The 20,725-nt window shown below is 46.2% G+C and overlaps 2 protein-coding genes across 6 annotated transcripts; one reads left to right on the forward strand and one right to left on the reverse strand.

Moving 5' to 3' along the window:
- Nucleotides 1-332: 332 nt before the first annotated feature.
- Nucleotides 333-20,454, reverse strand: ZNF518B (zinc finger protein 518B). 5 transcript variants are annotated; one of them, XM_040965719.1, is made up of 3 exons: nucleotides 20,414-20,454; nucleotides 18,260-18,607; nucleotides 333-6,461 (listed from the first exon to the last, which is right to left on the reverse strand). In XM_040965719.1, the coding sequence occupies exon 3, from the start codon at nucleotides 6,356-6,358 to the stop codon at nucleotides 3,125-3,127; it is 3,234 nt and encodes a 1,077-aa protein (XP_040821653.1). In that variant the 5' UTR covers nucleotides 6,359-6,461; nucleotides 18,260-18,607; nucleotides 20,414-20,454; the 3' UTR covers nucleotides 333-3,124. The 5 variants fall into 5 exon arrangements, with proteins under 5 accessions (XP_040821653.1, XP_040821656.1, XP_040821654.1 ...); XM_040965722.1 differs by lacking the exon at nucleotides 20,414-20,454 and adding an exon at nucleotides 14,867-14,993 and having other exon boundaries at nucleotides 18,260-19,857; XM_040965720.1 differs by lacking the exon at nucleotides 20,414-20,454 and adding an exon at nucleotides 13,535-14,993 and having other exon boundaries at nucleotides 18,260-19,857.
- LOC121146355 (transmembrane protein 170A-like) lies at nucleotides 7,416-7,797 on the forward strand. The gene has a single exon (XM_040965723.1). It carries the CDS (start codon nucleotides 7,416-7,418, stop codon nucleotides 7,749-7,751), a length of 336 nt encoding a protein of 111 aa, XP_040821657.1. The 3' UTR covers nucleotides 7,752-7,797.
- Nucleotides 20,455-20,725: the final 271 nt, after the last annotated feature.

Below are 20,725 nucleotides of genomic sequence, written 5' to 3' on the forward strand. Positions count from 1 at the left end.
GGCTGGAGGCTAGCCACAGAAAGAAGGGCAACTGCTTATACACGCCACCCTCTGCAGAGTCGGCCATCACGGCAGGAAAACAGCAGCTGCTGCTGTCCAAACTAGCACCACTTGTAAAATGTAGCCAGAGCAACTCATCCGTCACTTGTTCAGGATACACTGAGGGGATTCAAGTCGTCTGTTGCAGGGAAGAATACCTTTGTGTGATTCAGAAATGAAAGGACAGGAAAACTTTACTCCTTATATATAAAAATCTGTGCCAACTTCTACATCTATACACAAATGTTTCCAAACCAGAGCAGCAGACACACTGTTAACACAAGAAACCATAATGCTTTAAACATGGTAAGGTTTTATTTTCTGCTCATATATATTACATATTCAAAAATTACTCAAAAGGCTGAGCAACATCTTCTCTTCATTTGGTAGGATGGCTTCTACATGTCCAAAGGAGGATAGAGCCGTGGATGGTGAATACATTGCTTAGTTCAGCAAACAGCATCTGGCCCAGAACAGGGCTCACAAAATGTTGTGGGCTGGGGCTAAAAATGTGAATAAAATATAATCTATTTGAATGTACACAGAGTCAGTGTTGCTTTTATTAAAAACAAAACTTGTACTCTATTTGTCTATCATAAATATAACAAGGTCATCTCATTTCTGGTTCCCAAAAGTAAGAAAACCTACTTTAAAAAATAAGCTTAAAATGGTTCTGTTAGTACTATTAACAAAATGCAACGACTGGAGGCCCTTCACAACCAAGGTGAGAGTACCACTACTCGGCACGGTTTCGCCCCACTCCCTCCAACTGTTAGATGCTCATTATGTTTATACGCGTGTTAAGCTATTCTCTAGATTTCTTTATTAGGGAAGATGGCCACATTTGTCTCCCCATTTTTTATGACTTGCAGGAACTCCTTAATTTTATAAAGTACTATAGTTATAAAAATTCCCCAAACTTCTGCTACATATTCTACTCACAAAGTTCAGCTGCACAAGTACGTAAGTTGTTTCTGAGTTAATACTCGAAAACTAGCTGATGCTGCATGACGTTTTTCGTGTCGACATTTAACACGCACCTGACTTGTGGTCTAGCCAGTCAGAAAAAAATCCACTCAACTGGGAGACACAGAAAAATAAAAGAAACACATCCTTCCCTGTTCCTAGTTTCTTAGGGGTAGTCTCCCATGCCGGAAGGTAACAAGGGTAAAACTTCAGAATGTTCTTCACCATGCAACAGCACCAAATGAAAACACAAGGACGTGGTGACACGGCGAGTCCCCTGGGGTTTCTGCTTGTTCATTCAAACCAGAGCCCAGCACTTACTGTGCTTTCATTTTCTAAAAACATGATCAGAACACTATAAAAATGTGCTTCCAAAATAAATTACTTTTAGAATATAAAACATTTTACATTCTTCTAGTCCACACTGTAAAATAGGAAAACAGTTGATTCAATATTCACATGGTAAAAAATATGAATACATATAGAAGATGTAAATTTAAGTAAATACCAACTTAATAATCATGTATTCAATCGCAAATAAGAAATGTAATCTAATGAGAACCAACTTGAAAGGAGTATAATCCCACCTATAAGGTAATTTAAGACTTTTCCATGTGAGAAAAATCAGGATTTTCTGATTTTCTCGACTGAAACCACTGCGTTTCCAGATGTTAGCAGGTTGACTCGCTAAGGATAGTCCTCGCAAGCAAGCAAGCAGCTTGGGGCGGTTGGTGGCTGTGCTGGGTTCAGTGATTGGCTTTGTGAACAAGTGAGGTCTTGCGTTCAATCCTGTGTTGCACATGCCACGCCTTTCACAGCATGCCTGAGCTTTGCCTATGCAGAAGGTAGACTTTTCCCTTCTGTTAGACTACCTTGACATCTGTCCAGAGAGGGAAAGTGGAATGAATGCTTTCCTAGGATGGGTGAGCAACAGGGAAAGCATGGCTGCTGGCAATGTGCAGTACATCATCACCAGCAACGAGATTCAGTAACCCTGTCCTCATTACCCTAGCAGAGGCAGCAGGGCATTTCCGTTTTGTTGATTCCATTAGTTATATCAGTTAAGGTGCTTCAGAAGCACAGAAGGCAAAGGGGCAGAGGTGAGTAGGGAAGCTATCCCACTCCACACAGACAACGGCTGAGAGACTAAGTTGTGGCCTGGGAAGCAGAGTCCACGGTCTGCCGTTACAGGCAACATCAACCAGTGGCTTGCGGATGAATTCCCAAATGAAAATTAAGTCATGCAATTTCTTTCACAATCTTTTTTGTAAGCCGAGTTTGAACTATCTTCCCAGTGATTATTTGTTAAGAAGACTTCCTCTTATGTTGGCCACTTCCTTCGTCTGTGATAGTGGTAAATGCAAAGACTTATTTTTAAATATTTTCCTATGGAAGCCATCAAGTTTTTGTTTGTAAAAGGGCATGATCCCTAGCCAATTATCATAAACCAAGATTTTTAAACGAAAGTTTAAATACTTAAAGTATTTTTGTTCAGCTCCTAACACTTTTTGAAGCAGCAAATCCAGACAATTCCTTGGGACCATTTTTGAAAACAGCCAACAAAAGCAAGACTCTACTATAGCAGAACTTCCCCAAGTATTACAGATTGGGGGTAGGATTTTAAAAAATGGACATTTTACTATAACCAAATTTAAGGTACTAATAGACACAATATAACTTATGTAACAAATATTCAGGAAATGAGTTAAAGCAGAAGGGAAGTGGATGTGCACATCAACACATAAATTTAATTCTTCAGTAGCATTTATATAAAACATTCTCCACTTGCCCCTCTCAATGATTAGAAAAAGTGTCTATCTACTAGGAAACAGGGGTGCTACACAAAGAATTCAGATGCTCCTGAAGGAAACTGCTGGAAAGTTTCACATCCTCTCACCACAAAAACACATGTCCATTAGTTTGTGCGCATAATTTCAGGGCTTCCAACACCTTCTGAAGTCCAGTCACAAAGCTCAGGTTAAGAGCTTTCAACATTGCTAAAGGGGCTCTGAACAATTAATCATCTTGTCGTTTCTATCATCTTTATTTCTCCTACTGAATCTGGAACAGGCATCTCAAACCACAGGGAAAAAAACTGCTTCAAGGACCCAATTTTTGCTCATTTGCCACTGGAAGAAAGAACATCCCAGTCTCTAGTTGCTTCTATCAAATGTCGTTGGCCATGACTCATCCACTCTTCCTGGTCTTCATAAAGCCGCCCACAAAACCAGCACTTAAAAATACACTGTGACGAGTCATCAGGCAAGGAATCCACTACCTGGTAGTTGTTTTTATGCACTTTTTTAAGCTTCATTTTCAACATCATTTGCCTTTTAATCTGATTAGCTTCCTCCACATTCTGATAGGTAAGCCGGACGTGATGCCTTCGGATGCCGAGCTGACACCTTGTCCTCTCCGATAAAACAACTTTGAGGACATTGCCTTTATACTTATTGATTACCTTCATGACGTTGGTCACTTCTGGTGAGTCAACATCGGGGTGGTTTAACACAATGACTGGCTGATTCCGACGGGGACATTTAATCAACTGATCTGGCTTAGCAGCTATCAGTCGAAGCTGTCGCGCAACCTGAAAAATTGAAGGATCCTTGAGACAGCGGCTAGGATCAGCCTGAACCTTGCTTTTCTTCTTGGATGAGCTTGCTTGTCTGATTTTATTTCTACTTGTGGGAAAATTCCTGGAAAGCAGTTTTCCCTGTTTATTCAGTTCACTGCTTCCTTGTTGTCCAGGAGTAGTGCCTGGTTTTTTAGGGGTGGTGCCACAGTGAACGGCACTCTCTTTTCTCGGTTTAGGACGAAGAGATGTCTCAAGACCTCGGGACATGTCCATGGGCCTCGCTTCACAGCTCAAAGCCTGCAGGTCTGAGCTGGTCTGTGTTACAGGGCACAATGGAACTGGGCTTAACTGTGCTTCACTGCAGGGTATGCCGACAGGTGCTTCACATGTGGCCTCTATAATTTGAGCATCCTCGGACGAATTGAGAACCCTCAACACAGCTCCTTTGGGGATCAATACTGGAGTAGCGACATGAGGTTTCCTGGTCACTCTGCCTTCGGTTTTCCCATCGCAGCCATCTATACACTTTGGATATATCTGTGGATGAGCAAGCGGTTCACTGCCGGTATCACTGTCACCATCCTTGGCCTTGTGAAGGGCACCTGCAGAAGGGCCAGGGTCAGCGACAGACACACTAACTTCCTGGACACTTTCAGGACTAGCTTTCGAAGTTACTTTGGATGCCTGCCCTACTGAACGACGATGCGCACTATTTGCAGCCAATGATGAAGGCTTGCCACAGGATTCAATCAACTGAGCTATCTTCCTGCGCAGCAGTTCAATTGACTTTATTTTGGAGGTTGAACTGTTCCACTTAACGCCCTCAGGGACATTCTCAGATCCAGAACTCAGAGAGAATACTGACGAGATGACTGGACCGTCAAAAGTGTCTGTAGTCCTCTCAGAGTCCTTTAATTCCAAAGAGTTCTCTCCAGCCTGTTGAGACTCCAATCCATCTCCCCCACGCAGCTTTACAGGGGAACATTCACTTCTGCGCTGAGAGGAAACTGGGCCTGTACTTGAAACTGCTTTTTGTTCTTCTGTCTTCCTACTAGAAGAAATTGCTTTTACAAGACTGCTAATCTTACTTCTGGACTCTCTGTCACTCTCCTTTAAAGGCAACGAGCCTTTTTCTCCAGGAAAGGAAATGGCTGGAGGTGATGCAAGAGGAAATAAGTGCTGTGAATCAGCAGGCAAATTTCTTCCATCTTCAGCCCAAGAAAGGGCAGCTGTATAAGCAACTGGGTTTGAGGAGCCACCAAGATTACATAAAACACTGTTTTTCACTATAGATGCTGGAGAATGACCTTTTAAGGAAAGAGAAGAAAGGGAAGTTCTATGTGGATACAAACTGTTTTTTTTCTGCAAATCCTCCATTGTATCAGACTTGAAAAAGGACTCTGCAGGGTTGTGCACACTAGAATTTGACATGAAAAAATCACAAGACTTAAGCCATTTAACATTCTTAAGCTGTTTCTGAACCGAAGATTGAAGACTATTAATGTCTACAATTTTCCCAACATCCCCCTCAATTGTTAATGATTTTGTTTTTTCTGCGGAAACCACTGTCTGTTCACTTGAAGCCTTCTGTTTACCCATATGCTCTGAATTGCTTCCTTTATCTTTACTGGCTTCAAGGCAGCTATTTTCTTCCAGTGGAAACAATTTCAGAACCAGCTGCTGAGTTCCATTGACAACCTTCACATCTATCAGCTGGGCTAGACAGTTAGCTGGGACAACAAGTTCAGCTGGTGCCACTACTGTTAGCGGCATCCCTGGCTGCACAGGCTCTTTAGCAGGGGACAACACTTCCACTTCCACGCTTTTGTTCTCCAACAGACCGACTTCATTTGGCTTGGACAGTGTCGCTTTATTTGGAATACACACTACATCTTTCTGGTATTCCTTTGGTTCAGGCAACACCATAATATTGTGCATTTTATCTTTATTTGTATGGATAGAGAATCTTGCAAGTTGATCTGATAACTTGTTTTGAAACGCAGTCCTGGGATTAGAAGCTTTTAACAGCTCTGGGTTTTGCTTTGAAGCATTGGTTCTCTTCGGCTCCAGCTTGGCGACAGTTCGGAAGGGCCTCTTTGCGCCCGCTCGCTCGTGGACTCTCTTCCTGTGCTTGACAATATAATCGTTTCTGATAGCACCGTAGTCACAGTATTCACAGCGATAGGGGAACACGCCCGTGTGCTTCACCAGATGCCGCTGGAACTCTCCTTTAGTGTAGGAAATGCAGCTGCAGTGAGAGCAGATGAATTTAATCTCCTCGTGCTGAAGCATGTGCTTCCTGTACTGCAGCGGGTCTTTGGTGGAGAAGCGGCACTTGTCACAGTAGTACTTGCCTGGCTTAAAGTTCCTTACCTTAAATTTGCTATTATTGACAGGACTGGAGATGGTTTCGGTTTCGTTTCCAAAATGAGTCGCACTCGGATTACCGTTGACAAACGGCAAATGGAGAGGAGTCGCATCGAGGTTGCATTTGAAGCAGATATATTTGTCTTCCTTGGGACTTTGCCCAGTACCCTTTTTCAAATCCCGAAGAGGAATTCTGTGAACACTTTTGCATTTTACACACGTAGCAATGGTCATCATCGCCTCAGCCTCCGAACCTTGATACAAAAGGGTTTGCGCTTCTTGTCTATCTGGTCGAGTTGCTCGATTGGCGTCGGGTTGTTTGGGTGACATGGTCAAGGAATTAGGTCCACCCTTCATTTGTGTAGTGTATAACTGTTCTCCAATATCCTTCATCTTCTTTATCTGCATGTCTAAAGAGCCGACTGAAAAAAAGATTTCATGAGATAAAATCCTCTGTAGGCATTCTTCAGTTCAGAGCAGCAGGGCGAATACTTAGCAGCCTTCTGCAATACTATAGGAAGACAAAATCATAAAGCACGATTACTACAAACACTTCAGGCTAGCTAAGCTATTACCAAACTGTAAGCTAAGTCTCAACATGAGATCTTAAACAGGAGCTGGCAAACAAGCCTAAATTGAAAACATATCAAACTCTGCCAGCTAGAACTAGAAATTACCAGGTTAGACAAGCACAGACGGATACATCAGAACGACAACATAATAGCAACCATTTTAGTACAATCTTCCATCAGGGAAAGTCATTTTACAACACCAATGTGTACATCCTACAGTTTCATAGGTATAATTTCATATTGGCCCCAGAAAAATTTTGTATAAGACACTGTCAGTCCAGTTTTTGAATATATATTATCAAATAGTAGAGCTGGGTCTTTGGACCTGTTTTCAATGTTTCTACATTTTAATTCATTACATCTTAGACACCAACTTCTTGCTCCACCAATTTTCTTTCACATGTAGTAAGAAGTCAAAAATTCTGACAATATGAGGAAAACAAACAGCTATTCCTTTTAACATCTTCCTATTAAGCACCAGTTACTATTCTCAGTGTTGGAGGTCAGCGAGCAAAAGCAAAACCAGTTTCTACATTCAAGACGTGTACATCACAGAACAGCGAAACAGCCTATATCTCTGCCAAATGATGCTAACATACCTGGGAGAAAAATACGATCAAACAAGAAGGATCGGGAATGCTAGTGGAGTAATGAGCTAGAAGAGCTGTGATTTGGGGATGGACAGCTGGGAGGGACCTCAAGAGACTCAACTGTTTAGAAAGAAAAACGTTGTTTCAAGCAAACAGAAGACAAGCTCACAGGAAGTGGGCCTAGTACATAAAATAAGAGTATCCAAAATCAAGAGAATAAGGAAAGGGGGAAGGTGAGGCTGAGGCAGCTAAGGTGCAGGGACCAAGCCCTTCTCAGCCCTTTGGGTGGTGAATGGCGGCGGGATGGAGCGCGAGGGGAGTGGTGGCAGCAGCGGGGGCTCGGCCGGGCTCCTGCAGCAGATCCTCAGCCTGAACCTCAACTCCACTTCGCTCTGCTCCTTCCCAGAGATGTGGTACGGGGTGTTCCTGTGGGCACTGGTGTCGTTGCTCTTCTTCCATGGCCCTGCTGGATTACTGGCCCTCTTCACCCTCAGACATCACAAATATGGTGCAGCAATTGCAGGAGTATACCGAGCAGCAGGGAAGGAAATGATACCCTTTGAAGCCTTCACGCTGGGCACGGGACAGATCTTCTGTGTGGTGGCAGTCTCCTTCCTGTGGATTTTAGAGACTCTGTAGCATATACCGTTTGCTGTGATGTGGAAACAGTTTCATAGAGCCCTCAGAAAAAAACAAAACACCAAGCGGGATGTTTCACATAGAAGCCAGGTGGACAAGCCACATGGACAAGCCGGAGTGTGAGCCCCAGCATCCAGCCGTGTCTTGGGTTTGACGCGCCAGAGACTGCGATCTTTGCAGAGTCTTGTCATTCTCCACTAAAGCAGAACAAGTTTCTTGGCATTTTTTTTCCAGATATTTAAGTGGCTTAATACACTGTATTTTTCCAAAGGTAGGCCAGCCGTGTCACTGGGTCAGCGTTCCTTGCACTCTTGAAATTTATAATATTCTGTGAGAAAATGCAGTGTCGCATACTTGATACAAACTGTGGAAAATGCTAGTTTCTTTCAAATGAGCAGAGTATGTTGTACTACAAGCCTAACTGATGTAACCTTGATTAAAATTTGGCAAACTGTTCTTTTGTTACCTCTCGTGACAGTAAATGCCAGGTTTTTGTTGAGGACAGCTTTGAGAACAAATATGATGAAATACAGTAGGAAAAAAAGAAAGTATAACCCAAGGAGTGGCTTTGGTTCCACTGTTGGAGGACGAAGTAGGTAGCTGTTGAATAATTAGACATTTTGTGGATAACTATCCTGACCTCCAGTTATTTAATATATATTAAAAGATGTGAATTTGTTTTCTTGTACATTTTATCAAAGTAAGCTTGCCAGTGGAAACCTATATTTTAGAATTTCTGTATTGCTTTTTCTATCTTATTTACTTCTTTTATTTAGTTTAACTGGACACATACCTGTATTAACTGGGTTGTTTAAAATTTTAAGCCAGATTTATTAGAATGTTCATTAGATACTGGGGCACAAATAAGATACTTTGTGAACATTTTCTGACACTTAATGAGTTTGCTCTACTGGTGGCTCTTTAGTCTCAGCTGTTTCTTGAGTTGGTGGTGGCTCATTTCTTAGTCTTAATATGTTTACCAGGAACTGGGGAGTCCTCAGACTTCCTTACAGTATTGGATATTGACTCCCATAAAGTGCCTGAAGTTTCATTTCCATTATACACCATCTCTGTCCTTTATATTTTTATTCAAGAGCATTAAATAGATGAGGTCTTAAAAGCCTCAGCTTTAGCTATTTTAATTCTTATCCTACTATTTAAACTTTTTCATTAAAAGGCCGGAAAACTGTGACCTTCAAAAAAGGATAGGTAGTAAAACTTAATTACCCAGCTTGATTCTTTCCAGCTAAACAGTTTGGTATGAAATACAGCTTCTTGTATAAATCTGACATTTTTAAAAGGAGAGTTTTCCTGGTGCGTTTAACGCCACGGCTCCCGAGGTCATGTGCACATGACTGTGGATCCATTGCATTTAAAGTATTATGCATTCTTGTTTTTGCTTAAAAATGCCCAGGAAGACCAATTTTTGAGGGGTAATCATAAGAGAAAACTGACAGAAGAATCTGAAAAATTAGCTGGATATTTCCTCCTACTTAGCTCACTTATCAAAATTATGGGAGCATGTACTCAGGAGATTACAGGTAGAGTTGGAATGAAAACACGTATCTTTTCTGATTTCTCCAGCAAGAAATTCAAAACTCTGCTCCAGGCAGTTTTAAAAATTCAGTTTTCACTGCACAGAGTTTCATTTTGGAAATTATTCCTTCATTTAAGGAACTGGGGCAGTTGTATATTTTTGTTTTAAAGATTTATTTATTTTACGTGAAAGCGAGTTAGAGGAAGAGACAGGTCATGCATCTGCTGGTTCACTCCCTAGATGGCCACGACAGCTGGAATCAGGCTGGTCTACGGCTAGGCTGGTCAGAAGCTGGGAGCCAGGATCATCTTCTGGGTCTCCCACATGGATGCAGGGGCCTAAAGTGTTGGCCCATCCTCTGCTGTTTTCCCAGACCATTAGCAGGGAGCTGGATTGGAAGTGGAACAGTCAGGATTGAACCAGTGACCAGATGGGATGCCGACACCCCAGATGAGTAGTCCATCATGCCACTGCTGTGGCCCCTGTTGGATGCTATCGTTATCATCTTGGAAGAGTAATGCCTCCTGTTAAAAGTCTTACCTAAAACTTACTTTTGGATGTAATTTCACAGTTCCCTATAAACTGGAAACTAATTTTTAAGCATACTGATCTGTAATTATAACATTAAGTTTTTTTTCTTTAGAGGCAGGACACAAAATTAAGGAATTTTGAAAGATGTCTTTGTTTCTTGTTTTACATACTGTCTTCCTTTTTGATTTAAATCTTCAAATATAAAATGCATCTTCTAGTAATTGAATGTGTCATCTATCACTGTGAAACATTCGACTGTGGATAATTGGATATAGACTTTCCATAGAGTAGGTATGGCTTGAAATTTTTCAGGGAGAAACTATTTGAACGATAAAGAATGTCTATTTCATCTGTTTTCTTTTCCTTTATGATTCAAATACAAAATTACTGAAGAGTGATTGCTTGGTTGGCAGTTGTATTACACATTTTACTTTGCCCTTTATCACTTTCTGGAAGTTTTTGTTCACTAACTTTCTTGGAAACACATGCAGCCACCATTCCCCATTCCCTCAGTTTTGCTTCGTTTGTTTCTTTCTTTTGTTTTTGTTTGTGTGTGTGTGTGTGTGACAGGGCAGCAGCTTATAACCGTAATAGCTGATTTCTTGATTCTCACTTGTTTAATTTGCTTATAACTAGTGAGAAAAAACACCTGCACATAATTACATCCTGCCTTAGGTTCTTCAAGTTTTAAATCATGTGTTGACTTTGGTTCTGGTGTCTTTCGTGCCCTGACCCGATTCAGCGTGCATGACACGCGGTGCACTGACACCCAACCTCCCCGAGGAAGCTTTTTCTAGAATGTGCCATCCGCAGCCCCCACGCAGGAAGTGTTACGAACTGGTGAGTCTTTCCTGTGCATTCTGTAAGGTTGGCTGTGACAAAAATCAGCCTTACTTTTTTGTATTAGCTTATTACACCAACTGCCACAGTCAAAACGATCAATTCTTTGTATGATACAAAAATTATTTAAATTTTAATTTTCTACTGACATTCCTAATTCTAGTGTAAACATTTATCAATAAAGAATTACTTTCAATCCTGTGGGAAGAAAACAATAAGGAAAGGGTAGGAAGATGGGTGAAGACCCATAGCACACAGTGTAGGGAAGTGGCTCCCTTCCATGCAAGTCAGAATCAGGGAGACGTAGCAGTGGCATGATAGAATCTGATTTGCTTTCCAACCGCCACCTCCAGCTGCTATGAGGACGACTCTGCGACAAACAAGGGCAGCAGGTAGATTGGGACTAGCTTAGTTTGGGGAAGAAAGGTGACAAGTATTTTGAAAAACAAGCTCTCCAATACTCACTTATGTGCAATACAGTGACTAATTCTGATAATTCTAAATACTTCTGGAACATAAATTTAGGAACCAAACATAAACCATTCTAGTTTGGAATCTGATCAAATTCCTTTTTTAAATTGATTTCTAAAAGTGACTTAAGTATTTTGACATTTTAAAAAATCTCATTTGGCAATTAGAATTAAAGACATTTGTTCAATCTCTCCCACAAAATTACCATAGTGTCTAAAACAGGCAAAGAGAGGCACTCGGTTAATGCCTACTTGGCGAAGGCAGCAGTATAAGGGATGATTACCAGCTACTGTGGCTAAGAGCTTGAGAAGTCAACTGGAAAAGCTGGCAGGGAACTGGGGGTGGGGGTGGGCAAGAAAGCCTCCCAGTAAGTCAAGAAAAAAACGCCTGTCTGGCACCAAAAAGCAAAACAAAACATCTTCCCTTTTAAAAGTACCAACAGAACTTCTTATATTTAGTAAGCTGTCTTTCCTTTGTAGTACTGTCTTTTCCTATATCCCTTTGGGAAAAGTGTTGAGCTTCTTTTAAAGGCAATTCTCAGGGTACAACTCAGCCCTGGCTTCTGGAGATGCAATTCCTTTCCCCACCACAAGGGCACATATCAGGCATCGAGAGGACAGAGGCTGGTGGGGCTCAAGGTCGTCCATCTCAGCTGTGTTCAGATGTGCCAGCCATGCAAGGGAACCGTTCTTGAATGGAACACATGAATGCCTCCAGCTGACAATGAATGAGTATGGGCAAAGGCAAGGCTTCCACTGTCCACTACACTGCAGCTACGGGCAGGGCAAGACTGAAAAGTCACCCCGAGCTGAGTGGCACCAACAAGTTTTACTGACGCTCTCTCAAGCAAGCCACCCACTTTGCTCATTTACAAATCAAAAGCTTAGAGCATGTAAATTTATAAGCGCAGCATGATATTGCTGCACCCTGAAACCACAGACTTTTATCACCTAAAGTGTTACTATGATTGTGTCATGTTAGTATCTGCATCCAGCAAGACAGAAGTCATAACTATAATCTGAGAAAACCACAGACCCAACGGATGCAGAGGATGGAGGTGGGTGATAAGGCAGACACGATACAATGGCTCTGAATCAAATCAGGAGCAGTATCAAAGTCAATGCTAAAATGCATATTCCGGGCCCGGCGCCGTGGCCTAGTGGCTAAAGTTCTCGCCTTGAACGCGCTGGGATCCTAAATAGGAGCCAGTTCTAATCCCGGCAGCTCTACTTCCTATCCAGCTCCCTGCTTGTGGCCTGGGAAAGCAGTCGAGGACGGCCCAAAGCCTTGGGATCCTGCACCCACGTGGGAGACCTGGAAGAAGCTCCTGGCTTCAGATCATTTGGGGAGTGAATCATCAGATGGAAGATCTTCCTGTCTCTCCTCCTCTCTCTGTATCTGACTTTGCAATGAAAATAAATAAATCTAAAAAAAAAAACGCACATTCCTGGGCTTCCTTCTTTCGCGAGAGAAATTTGTCCTGATCCAGGGGCTGTCTACTCTCAGCTGGAGCTGCCTGTGACACAGAAATCCTTACAGATCCTCATCAGTTGACTCTAAGTTGGCTCTATAATATCGCCAGCAGAAACCTTCCCTTTTTAAAGTTTTATTTTCGCATAGTTCTGTCAACAACGGACTCAAAGATCAAAAACTGAATCCAACTTTTCTGTGGTCATTTTTCCTTCCATCTAGAGCTTCAAAAACATAAATCCCTGGACAGAACTCGTTAACCAGTCCTTAGTTCTCTGTGGAAGAACATGCACAACTCTGATATACCACAGTCTCACAATCTCATGACAGTCAGAGAAAGAGACAATTCAGTCCCCTGGGGCCCGGCACGGTGGCGCAGTGGTTAGGGTTCTCGCCTTGCACACACCAGTGTCCCATGTGGTCCCCGGTTCTGATCCCAGCAGCCCTGCTTCCCATCCAGCTCCCTGCTTGTGGCCTGGAAAAGCAGTCGGGGAGAGCCCAACGCCTTGGGACCCTGCAGCCGAATGGGAGACCTGGAAGAGGCTCCTGGCTCCTGGCCTTCGGATTGGCACAGCACCCGCCATTGCTGCCGCTTGGGGAGTGAATTATTGGGTGAAGAATTGTCCTCTCAGTATAGCTGCCTTTCCAATAAAAACAAATAAATTTTTTAAAAAAATTTAGTCGCCTGGCATACTGATTAGTTAAGCGTAGAATGACATTCAGTCACGGTGGCCCTGTGAGATAACGCACCCCAGTGATATTTTAGCCCGTGTTTATCTATGACGTTCACACAACGAAGCCACCTAGCAGCCTATTCTGCACGAAGTACTACTGCCATTAAACCATTCGCAGTTGTATCAATCCTAAGAGGTAATCAAGTAAATCATGAGAAAAGTTTCCTCTAGTTAAAGAATCACCCAAATAAGGACTCTACCTGTACTTCTGGCACTTTCCCCATGCTCCAAGATTCTTTAAAAAAAAAGTTACAGGAGGCCTTTTTGACAATTTCTTTCCAAACCCTCTAGAACTTGGTAGGTGTCATTCTTTCAGATGATGTCCACAAGCAAGAAGTACAGAGCACCAGGACGGAAGAAAGTCTCAGAATCAGTCCGAGCACTGAGGCCCCGGTGGCGCCTCTGACACTAGCCCAGCACTGATTTGAAGAGTTTGCGGGAGCAGGTGCAAGGCTGTGATTCATAGATGCTGTTTAATAGGCAAGCTACGACCTGCGGGCTTCTTGGCTGTAAACCATTCTTGAAACAATGAGAAGTTACTGCACTGCCAGTCCCCTGAGTCAGAATAAAAAAGAAATCAGAGTTCTTCTAAATAAAGTTCTTTTTGGCTTCTGGAACAGGTATGGCTAAATGATGGGAAAAAACAGTTCAGGTTTAACACTCCAAGTCAGGTGAACAGACAGAGTAACACGGGAGACGTGGCCTCTGGTGTCGGCAGGTACGCACACTCCTGGGGCGCAGCAGACACACTGCAGCAAATTGTGTCCAAGCCCCGGCTTCTTCCACACAGTTCCCTCCACCTGGTTTATGTCCACACAGAGCCCCTGTGCAGTGGAACCCACTGGCATGTTCCTGCCCAGTGGGCTGATGACCAAGGATTGTAAGTGACAGTGCAGATCATGAACTGTGCCCGGGTGCACCTGGCACTGAGGAAGCACTTAAGAAAGCAGTTTTGACATTGATTCGGCATTCACCTACCTTTGAAGTCAGAAAATTTCTGCACTGTAGGATAATAGATAATCCAGGAGGCCTCTCAAGACACAGAGGAAGTACTTGTAAATTATTCCTACAGTGCATTAAAATGTCCATTCCCTTTTGACTGCTTTCCAAACATTGCTTAACAGTACACAGAGAGCCACAGAATGACCTGCTTAGCCAAAGGCAAACGCCACGCCCCAGGAACAGCAGCGTGTCCTGAATGTGCTCTATACCACATCTTGGTTTTCCTCCAAGGAAAGGCTTAGTAGTAGCCACACTGGGGGATTTACTTTTTGATTCTGAGTTATTTATGCAGACATAGGAAAAACATATTACAAATGGAATAAACCTGTTCAGTGACATTGAGCATTGTTTTAAAAACCATAAATGATTATACAAGTTAGTTAAAAAAAAAAGTATTTGATTTTTAAAGATTATAAAGAACTAACGCTTAAGAGAATTAAAAGGAAAACAAATGGGGGTCATCACTGTGACACTGTGACAGGGCACCCCATACAGGTGCTGGGTTTGAGTCCTGCTCCCTGATGACGTACCCGGAAAAGCGGAGGGAGATGGCCCAGGTGCTTGGATACCTGCTACAAGGGAGACCAGGATGTAGTTCCAGACTCTTTGCTTTCCAGTCACTGTGGCCATTCAGGAGTGATCCAGCACACAGAAGCTCTCTCTCTGTTTTTCAAACAAACAATCTTTACCATTTGTTTTCTTTAAAAATAATTTTTTTAAAGTGGTGGTTAAATATGCAATTCTGGAATCCAGGTGGTAAGTTTTAAATCCCAGCCCTATCCCTTTCTAGGTGTGTAATCAAAGGCAAACTGATTTCGTACCTGTTGCTAGAGCCAGTGGTAACCTACACATGGCATTATCATAAGGATTCATGGCAACAGAACAAGTGAAAGTGCTCAGAGGAGTTACATCATACGCTGTTAAGAATACCATTTCTTGCGCCCAGCGCCGTGGCCTCGCAGCTAAAGTCCTGGCCTTGAAAGCGCCGGAATCCCATATAGGTGCCAGCTCTAATCCCAGCAGCTCCGTTTTCCATCCAACTCCCTGCTTGTGGCGTGGGAAAGCAGTCGAGGACAGCTCAAAGCCTTGGGACTCTGCACCTGCGTGGGAGACCTGGAGGTTCCTGGCTCCTGGACTTCGGATTGGTGCAGCTCGGCCGTTGTGGTCATTTGGGAAGTGAATCAGCAGACGGAAGATCTTCCTTTCTCTCCTCCTCACTGTATATCTGACTTTCCAATAAAAATAAATAAATCTTAAAATGAGAAATGATATTCCTTTTTTTTTTAAGTAAATTACACTGATCACAAACAGAGCAGCTGAAATGAACTTATTAGCTGCATGACAACTACATACACTGAATATTCTATAAATGAAACGCTATTTGGTTGGTTGTATAATGTAAAAGCTAGTTTAGCCTAGTTCAGAACCACCTCCTTGCTTTCATGGCAAAGTGGCTGCACACGCTTACCATCATCTCAGAAAAGCTGCTCACCTTGGGAGGCGCTCACTGCAAACCAGACTTACAGCCGAGGGACACTGACCTGGACTTACAGCCGAGGGACACTGACCTGGACTTACAGCCGAGGGACACTGACCTGGACTTACAGCCGAGGGACACTGACCTGGACTTACAGCCGAGGGACACTGACCTGGACTTACAGCCGAGGGACACTGACCCGGACTTACAGCCGAGGGACACTGACCTGGACTTACAGCCGAGGGACACTGACCTGGACTTACAGCTGAGGGACACTGACCTACCTTCGCCTCACGCGTCGCTGTGCTTAGGCAGTGTCAAACAGCACCATCTGGCATGAACTAATGTTTCCGTGCCAGATGTTCATGCGAAAAGAAAAAGGGCTCATCAATTTCACCCCATGCACGCTGCATGACTCATCACATTTTGCTCATGAGCGATGCCCAGAAAACAGGACGGGTGGGCTCACTGCAACCTTCCTGGCCGGAGATGCAAATGTCTTCTGCTCTTTCCAGAAATTCTTCTCTTGGTACCTGTACCACACCACTGGGCTGCAGCTGCCAAGAGCACAGGGAACTGTGATGAAGATCTGGCTGAAGCTGTGATCCCATCTCCTATCTGCTGGGGCCTTAGGATGTCTCTCTCGTCACTGCCAAGCAGGGAAACACGCTTTTTAGTTCAACCTTAAAATGTGACTAAAGACAGCAGCCAGTGTAGGTAAAGCCCTCAGCCCACTGCACAGCTGCTCAAAACTGCTTCTGCTGTCTATTTAGAGTAACTAACTTTTCACAGGAACCCAAGTTTTATTCTACCCTAAAGTAGATAAGCAACACCTCATTCGTGGAAAAAATCCAACATTAGACACAGTAGAATGATTCTGGGCGTGTTACCTCAGTGAGCCCATTTTCACAACATGACATTCAACCAGCTGACCTGAATGGACAAACAGACCTACCAAGGAAACCTCCAAGTAGCTACTGTAATCTATGCCAAATCATCCTGCACTTAGAAATAACAGCTCCAAACTGACATTCCCAATGCTGCTGACACACGCCAGCCCTGCAGTCTCAAGGCTTCCTCCTCAGTGCACTGTGGAAGAGCACAGCGGGGCAGGGAGATTGCACACGACCCTCTGCTTCCCAGCGAGAGCAGGCCACTCAGCAGAGCAGGGAGGACACTGCCCTGGAGACAGAAAGAGGCCAGGGCTGTGGCTCATTAGCTGCGATTCTGAACTTGGAAGCCTTTTAGAGCCTGGACTTTCTCACTTTAAAACGGAAGTGACAAGGTCTGCAACAACAGGACTCCATCTGGTGGAGGCAGGGAGCACCTCAGGGTCCTCCTCCCTGCCAAGGGACTTGAACGTGATCAATGTGACACTGCTGGTCACACTTCACTTGTGCCAACGTACAGGCCTTTTCTGCAACAATGCTAAAGAGGCCGACCTTCCAGAAGGGACATGGCCAGAGCTCGAGCCCTTCCCATTTGCTCAGGTTGGCCTGAGGATCACACTTGGAGACATTCATTCAACAAAAACAAGGTAGTTTTACTGAGCAATTTTGTGTTATGAAGCACAGCTAAGGGATTTCAGGTTTCTAGAGGTTTAGAACTGAAGGACACATGTAAATATAATTTTTGTATTTCCTTACATTCTTCCTTAGCCTTTAAGAAAAAACAAACTTCTACAAAAGAAAATCTATTTAACAGAAGGCATAATCAAGCATTGAAAAAAAATCTACCAGTAAACCAGTAGGTTTTAACCTTGGATGTACTAGGGCAATTAAACTTAAAGAGGGTTTTTTAGGACAAGGGGGCCACCCTGTTGTTAGAACTACCCGTGGGGCTTAAAAAAAAAAAAAGCTCCATCCTGTGTATTTCAATTCTCCTGGTGAGAGACTACGGGTAGAATACAGTCAGAGCAGTGAGGCTGTTAAAGCTTGTCTTAGGATTCTGACTTACAGACAACGTGGATGGCCACCAGACAGCACAGATCCAGGAGCCCTGTGGGGGTGGCACAAACACCCACACCGTCTCAGTCCTTTACACACCTAACCACCTAACCTACCCACGGGTGCCTGGGGACAAGGGAAGGCCCCTGGCCGGCTGGGGACTGCAACCGGGTAACCTGACAAGAGACTGAGTGTTCTGCCAGATGCTGTTGCTGCAACGTGGAAAGAGCGGTCACTCTGCATCAGAGCCCTACTGCTCTCAACGGCGTCAGACACGGCCCGAGCAGCCTGAGTGCGGACCAGCACTCACGCAGCCCCTCAGCTGCCATGGGCTTCTGTCTCCAAGGAGTCTGACTAGGTTAAGCTGGGGTAGGTAAGATGGTGGCAGAAGTGTGGCTCTCTCAGTGGCTTTCTGTGGCCTAAGTCAGTGGAAGGGTTGTTTGCTTATCAGAGTTTGTGTTATTCCCCAATACTTCCCAGAGCAAGCCTCTGGTTGTTACCTGCTTCTTCCAAGAGATCTGGAAAAACCATGAGGCTCTTCCAAGCTCACTGCACTCAGAGGAAGTCCGCAGCAGGCATCTCTCCTGAAGTGTTTCCCGCCACCGAGCTGGGCGAGGCTGGAGCTGCAGTCAGGCAGGGCCAGCCGCGCGAGGCTCTTCCGCCTTGTCGCCTGAAGCCCCAGGCTCAGATGGGCACTGTGCGTGGCAAATTTCACGGGCCTCTTCCTTCCTTTGCAGGCTCCTCTTCTCAGGCGCCGGGTGCCATCTGTGCCACAGCCTCCTGCCTCGTGCGGGCTCCTGCATTCACAACCCTGGGCAGTGTGACAGTGAGCAGCTCTGCAGCAAGGCCTGCGACAGAAGCCAGACACCTGGGTGTGAGTTCTCAAGTAGCACGGCCTTGGTTGCTTGGCACATTTCTTCTAGAAACTAAAGGGAATGCACCCAGAAGTTCTTCCCAAGGAGGGCTACGTGGCCTAACGTATCAGAAGGCCCTTCTCCTGGGGTGGGCCTCTCTTCCCAGGCGACTCCCGAGCCTGCCCCAGCTCAGAGAAGCTTTGGTGGCCGCCAGGTGCTTGCACTCCAGGGACGGAATCTTGGGACTGCAGGCAGCAAGCAGCCCTCAACAGGGCCTGAGGACAGCAGGGCGAGCACATCCTCACTGCTGGGAACCTTGCTGTCACACTCCACAGCACAGGGTCCGTTCTGGAAGGAACGGTCATACGCTGGGAGAAAGAGCGTGCAGAGAACGGCAGCCCTAGCCGAGACAAACGTTCCCTTTGCACAAAAACTGACCCGAATGCTCACTTACAGGCAGACAGGCTGAGAGAAACAGAGGTGTTACCGTTTTTTTTTTAATCACTACCGCGGGAGTTTTGAAGTCCACATTAGCATAATGCACAGGGAGAGGCCCACGGACAAGGTGGCCCTGCTCTCCGGGTAACAACATCAACAGGACAAAAATGCATTCAAATGTGTTTTTTTTTTAAATGCTACTAGCTACGAGATAACTTTAAACAGTTAAGATAGTACCACACACTTTCAAAGCCAGTTCCCACCAGTATTCCACTAGTACTGGCGTGTCAGCACGTTCTGGGCTGCCGGACCCTCCGTCACCGACAACACGGGCTGGGATGGCCTCCGCTGTGTGGACCAGCCAGGTGCGCACCCCGCTGCTTGACAGCTAAGCCCTGGCAGTTCCTGGAACTCACCGTTACCTTCAGTTCTAAACCTAAGAGAGAGGGTTTGAAGGATTCCAAAAACACTACAGTTCAGCTGCATACACAGCCAGCCGAGTGTTTCGGGCTTTCTCCTAAAAGCAAAAACACTCATAAACTGTTCGTCACCGACACTTCTCTAAAGTTAAGGAAAAATCTAATGGAGGAGCGCATCAAACAACCATACACCGAGAACATGAAATGTCCTTTCATTCTCTCCTTGGATTTTCTTTTCCAATCAATTAACAAATGTTCCTTCGCTTGCATTGACTCATTCTCCCTAAACTATCCCCAAACCTCGAGGGCCACAGAGCAGCAAGCGCAGGTTGGGACGCGGCGGTCCCCCAAGGGCAACACGGCCAAATGGGGCATTTCTCGGCCCTCCGCCCCTCTCCCTTCCCGCAGCGGGAGCGCCACGAGCCCCGGCCCGGGCACCGCCGGGGGCCGACAATGCCGGAGGCGCCCGGGGCGTCCGGGCTCACGGCGCAGCCGCTTCCCCGCGACGGCGGGCGTGGCCGGGGCCGCCGCGACCCCGCGCAGCGCAGCGAGCATCCCCGCTCGGCGCCGAGGCCCGCAGGAGGCTTTAAAAATGGCCTCCTGACGACACTTCCTGCTCGGGCCGCCTCGTTCGAACGGCTGGGGGGCGGGGAGCGCAGCCGCCGGGGTCGGCGCCGTACAAAGGCGGCCAGGCCGGCGGGGCCCGGGCGCCCGGCACGTCAGGGCCCGAGCCCGCCGCCGCCCGGCCCGGCCCGCCGCCCGCCACGCTCGCGGCCCGGCCCCCGCAGCGGCTCCCCGGGCGCCGGCCGGCGGCCTCCGCACGCCGGGCGGCCGGGCTCGCGTCCCCGCCCCGTGAGGCCCGCGCCGGCCATCGCGCCCCGGCCGCGCCTGCCCCCGGCGCGCGCCCACCCCGGGCTCCCCGGCCTCCCGCTCAGCCACTCACCCCGCCGGGCCGGGGCCCCGAGCCGCGGCCACGGCCGTCTACACCGCCGGCCCAGCCGCCGCCGCCGCGCCGCCGCCGCCGCCGCGCCCGCGGTAGATCCCTACCCGGGGAAGGCGGAGCCAGGCCGGGCACGCGTGCGCAGTGCGGCGCGCCCTGAGGGGAGCCGGCGGCCCAGGTCCCTAAGGCCGGGCCGGGCCGGGCCGCGCGAGGAGAAGGCCGCGCCGAGCCGGGTCCGCGCCGAGCCGGGCTCACACCTCCTCCGCCTGAGGAGAACCGGCGGGACCGGGCGACGCCTGCCCTCAGGCAGCGTTG

This window comes from Ochotona curzoniae, unplaced genomic scaffold (assembly GCF_017591425.1).
Source record: "Ochotona curzoniae isolate NIBS_2020 unplaced genomic scaffold, NIBS_Ocur_1.0 scaffold_4505, whole genome shotgun sequence".
Taxonomy (NCBI): Eukaryota; Metazoa; Chordata; class Mammalia; order Lagomorpha; family Ochotonidae; genus Ochotona; species Ochotona curzoniae.

Bases quoted from the DNA above. Each gene is read 5' to 3' on its own strand.
- ZNF518B (XM_040965719.1), bottom strand. From the start codon at position 6,358: ATGCAGATAAAGAAGATGAAGGATATTGGAGAACAGTTATACACTACA.
- LOC121146355 (XM_040965723.1), top strand. From the start codon at position 7,416: ATGGAGCGCGAGGGGAGTGGTGGCAGCAGCGGGGGCTCGGCCGGGCTC.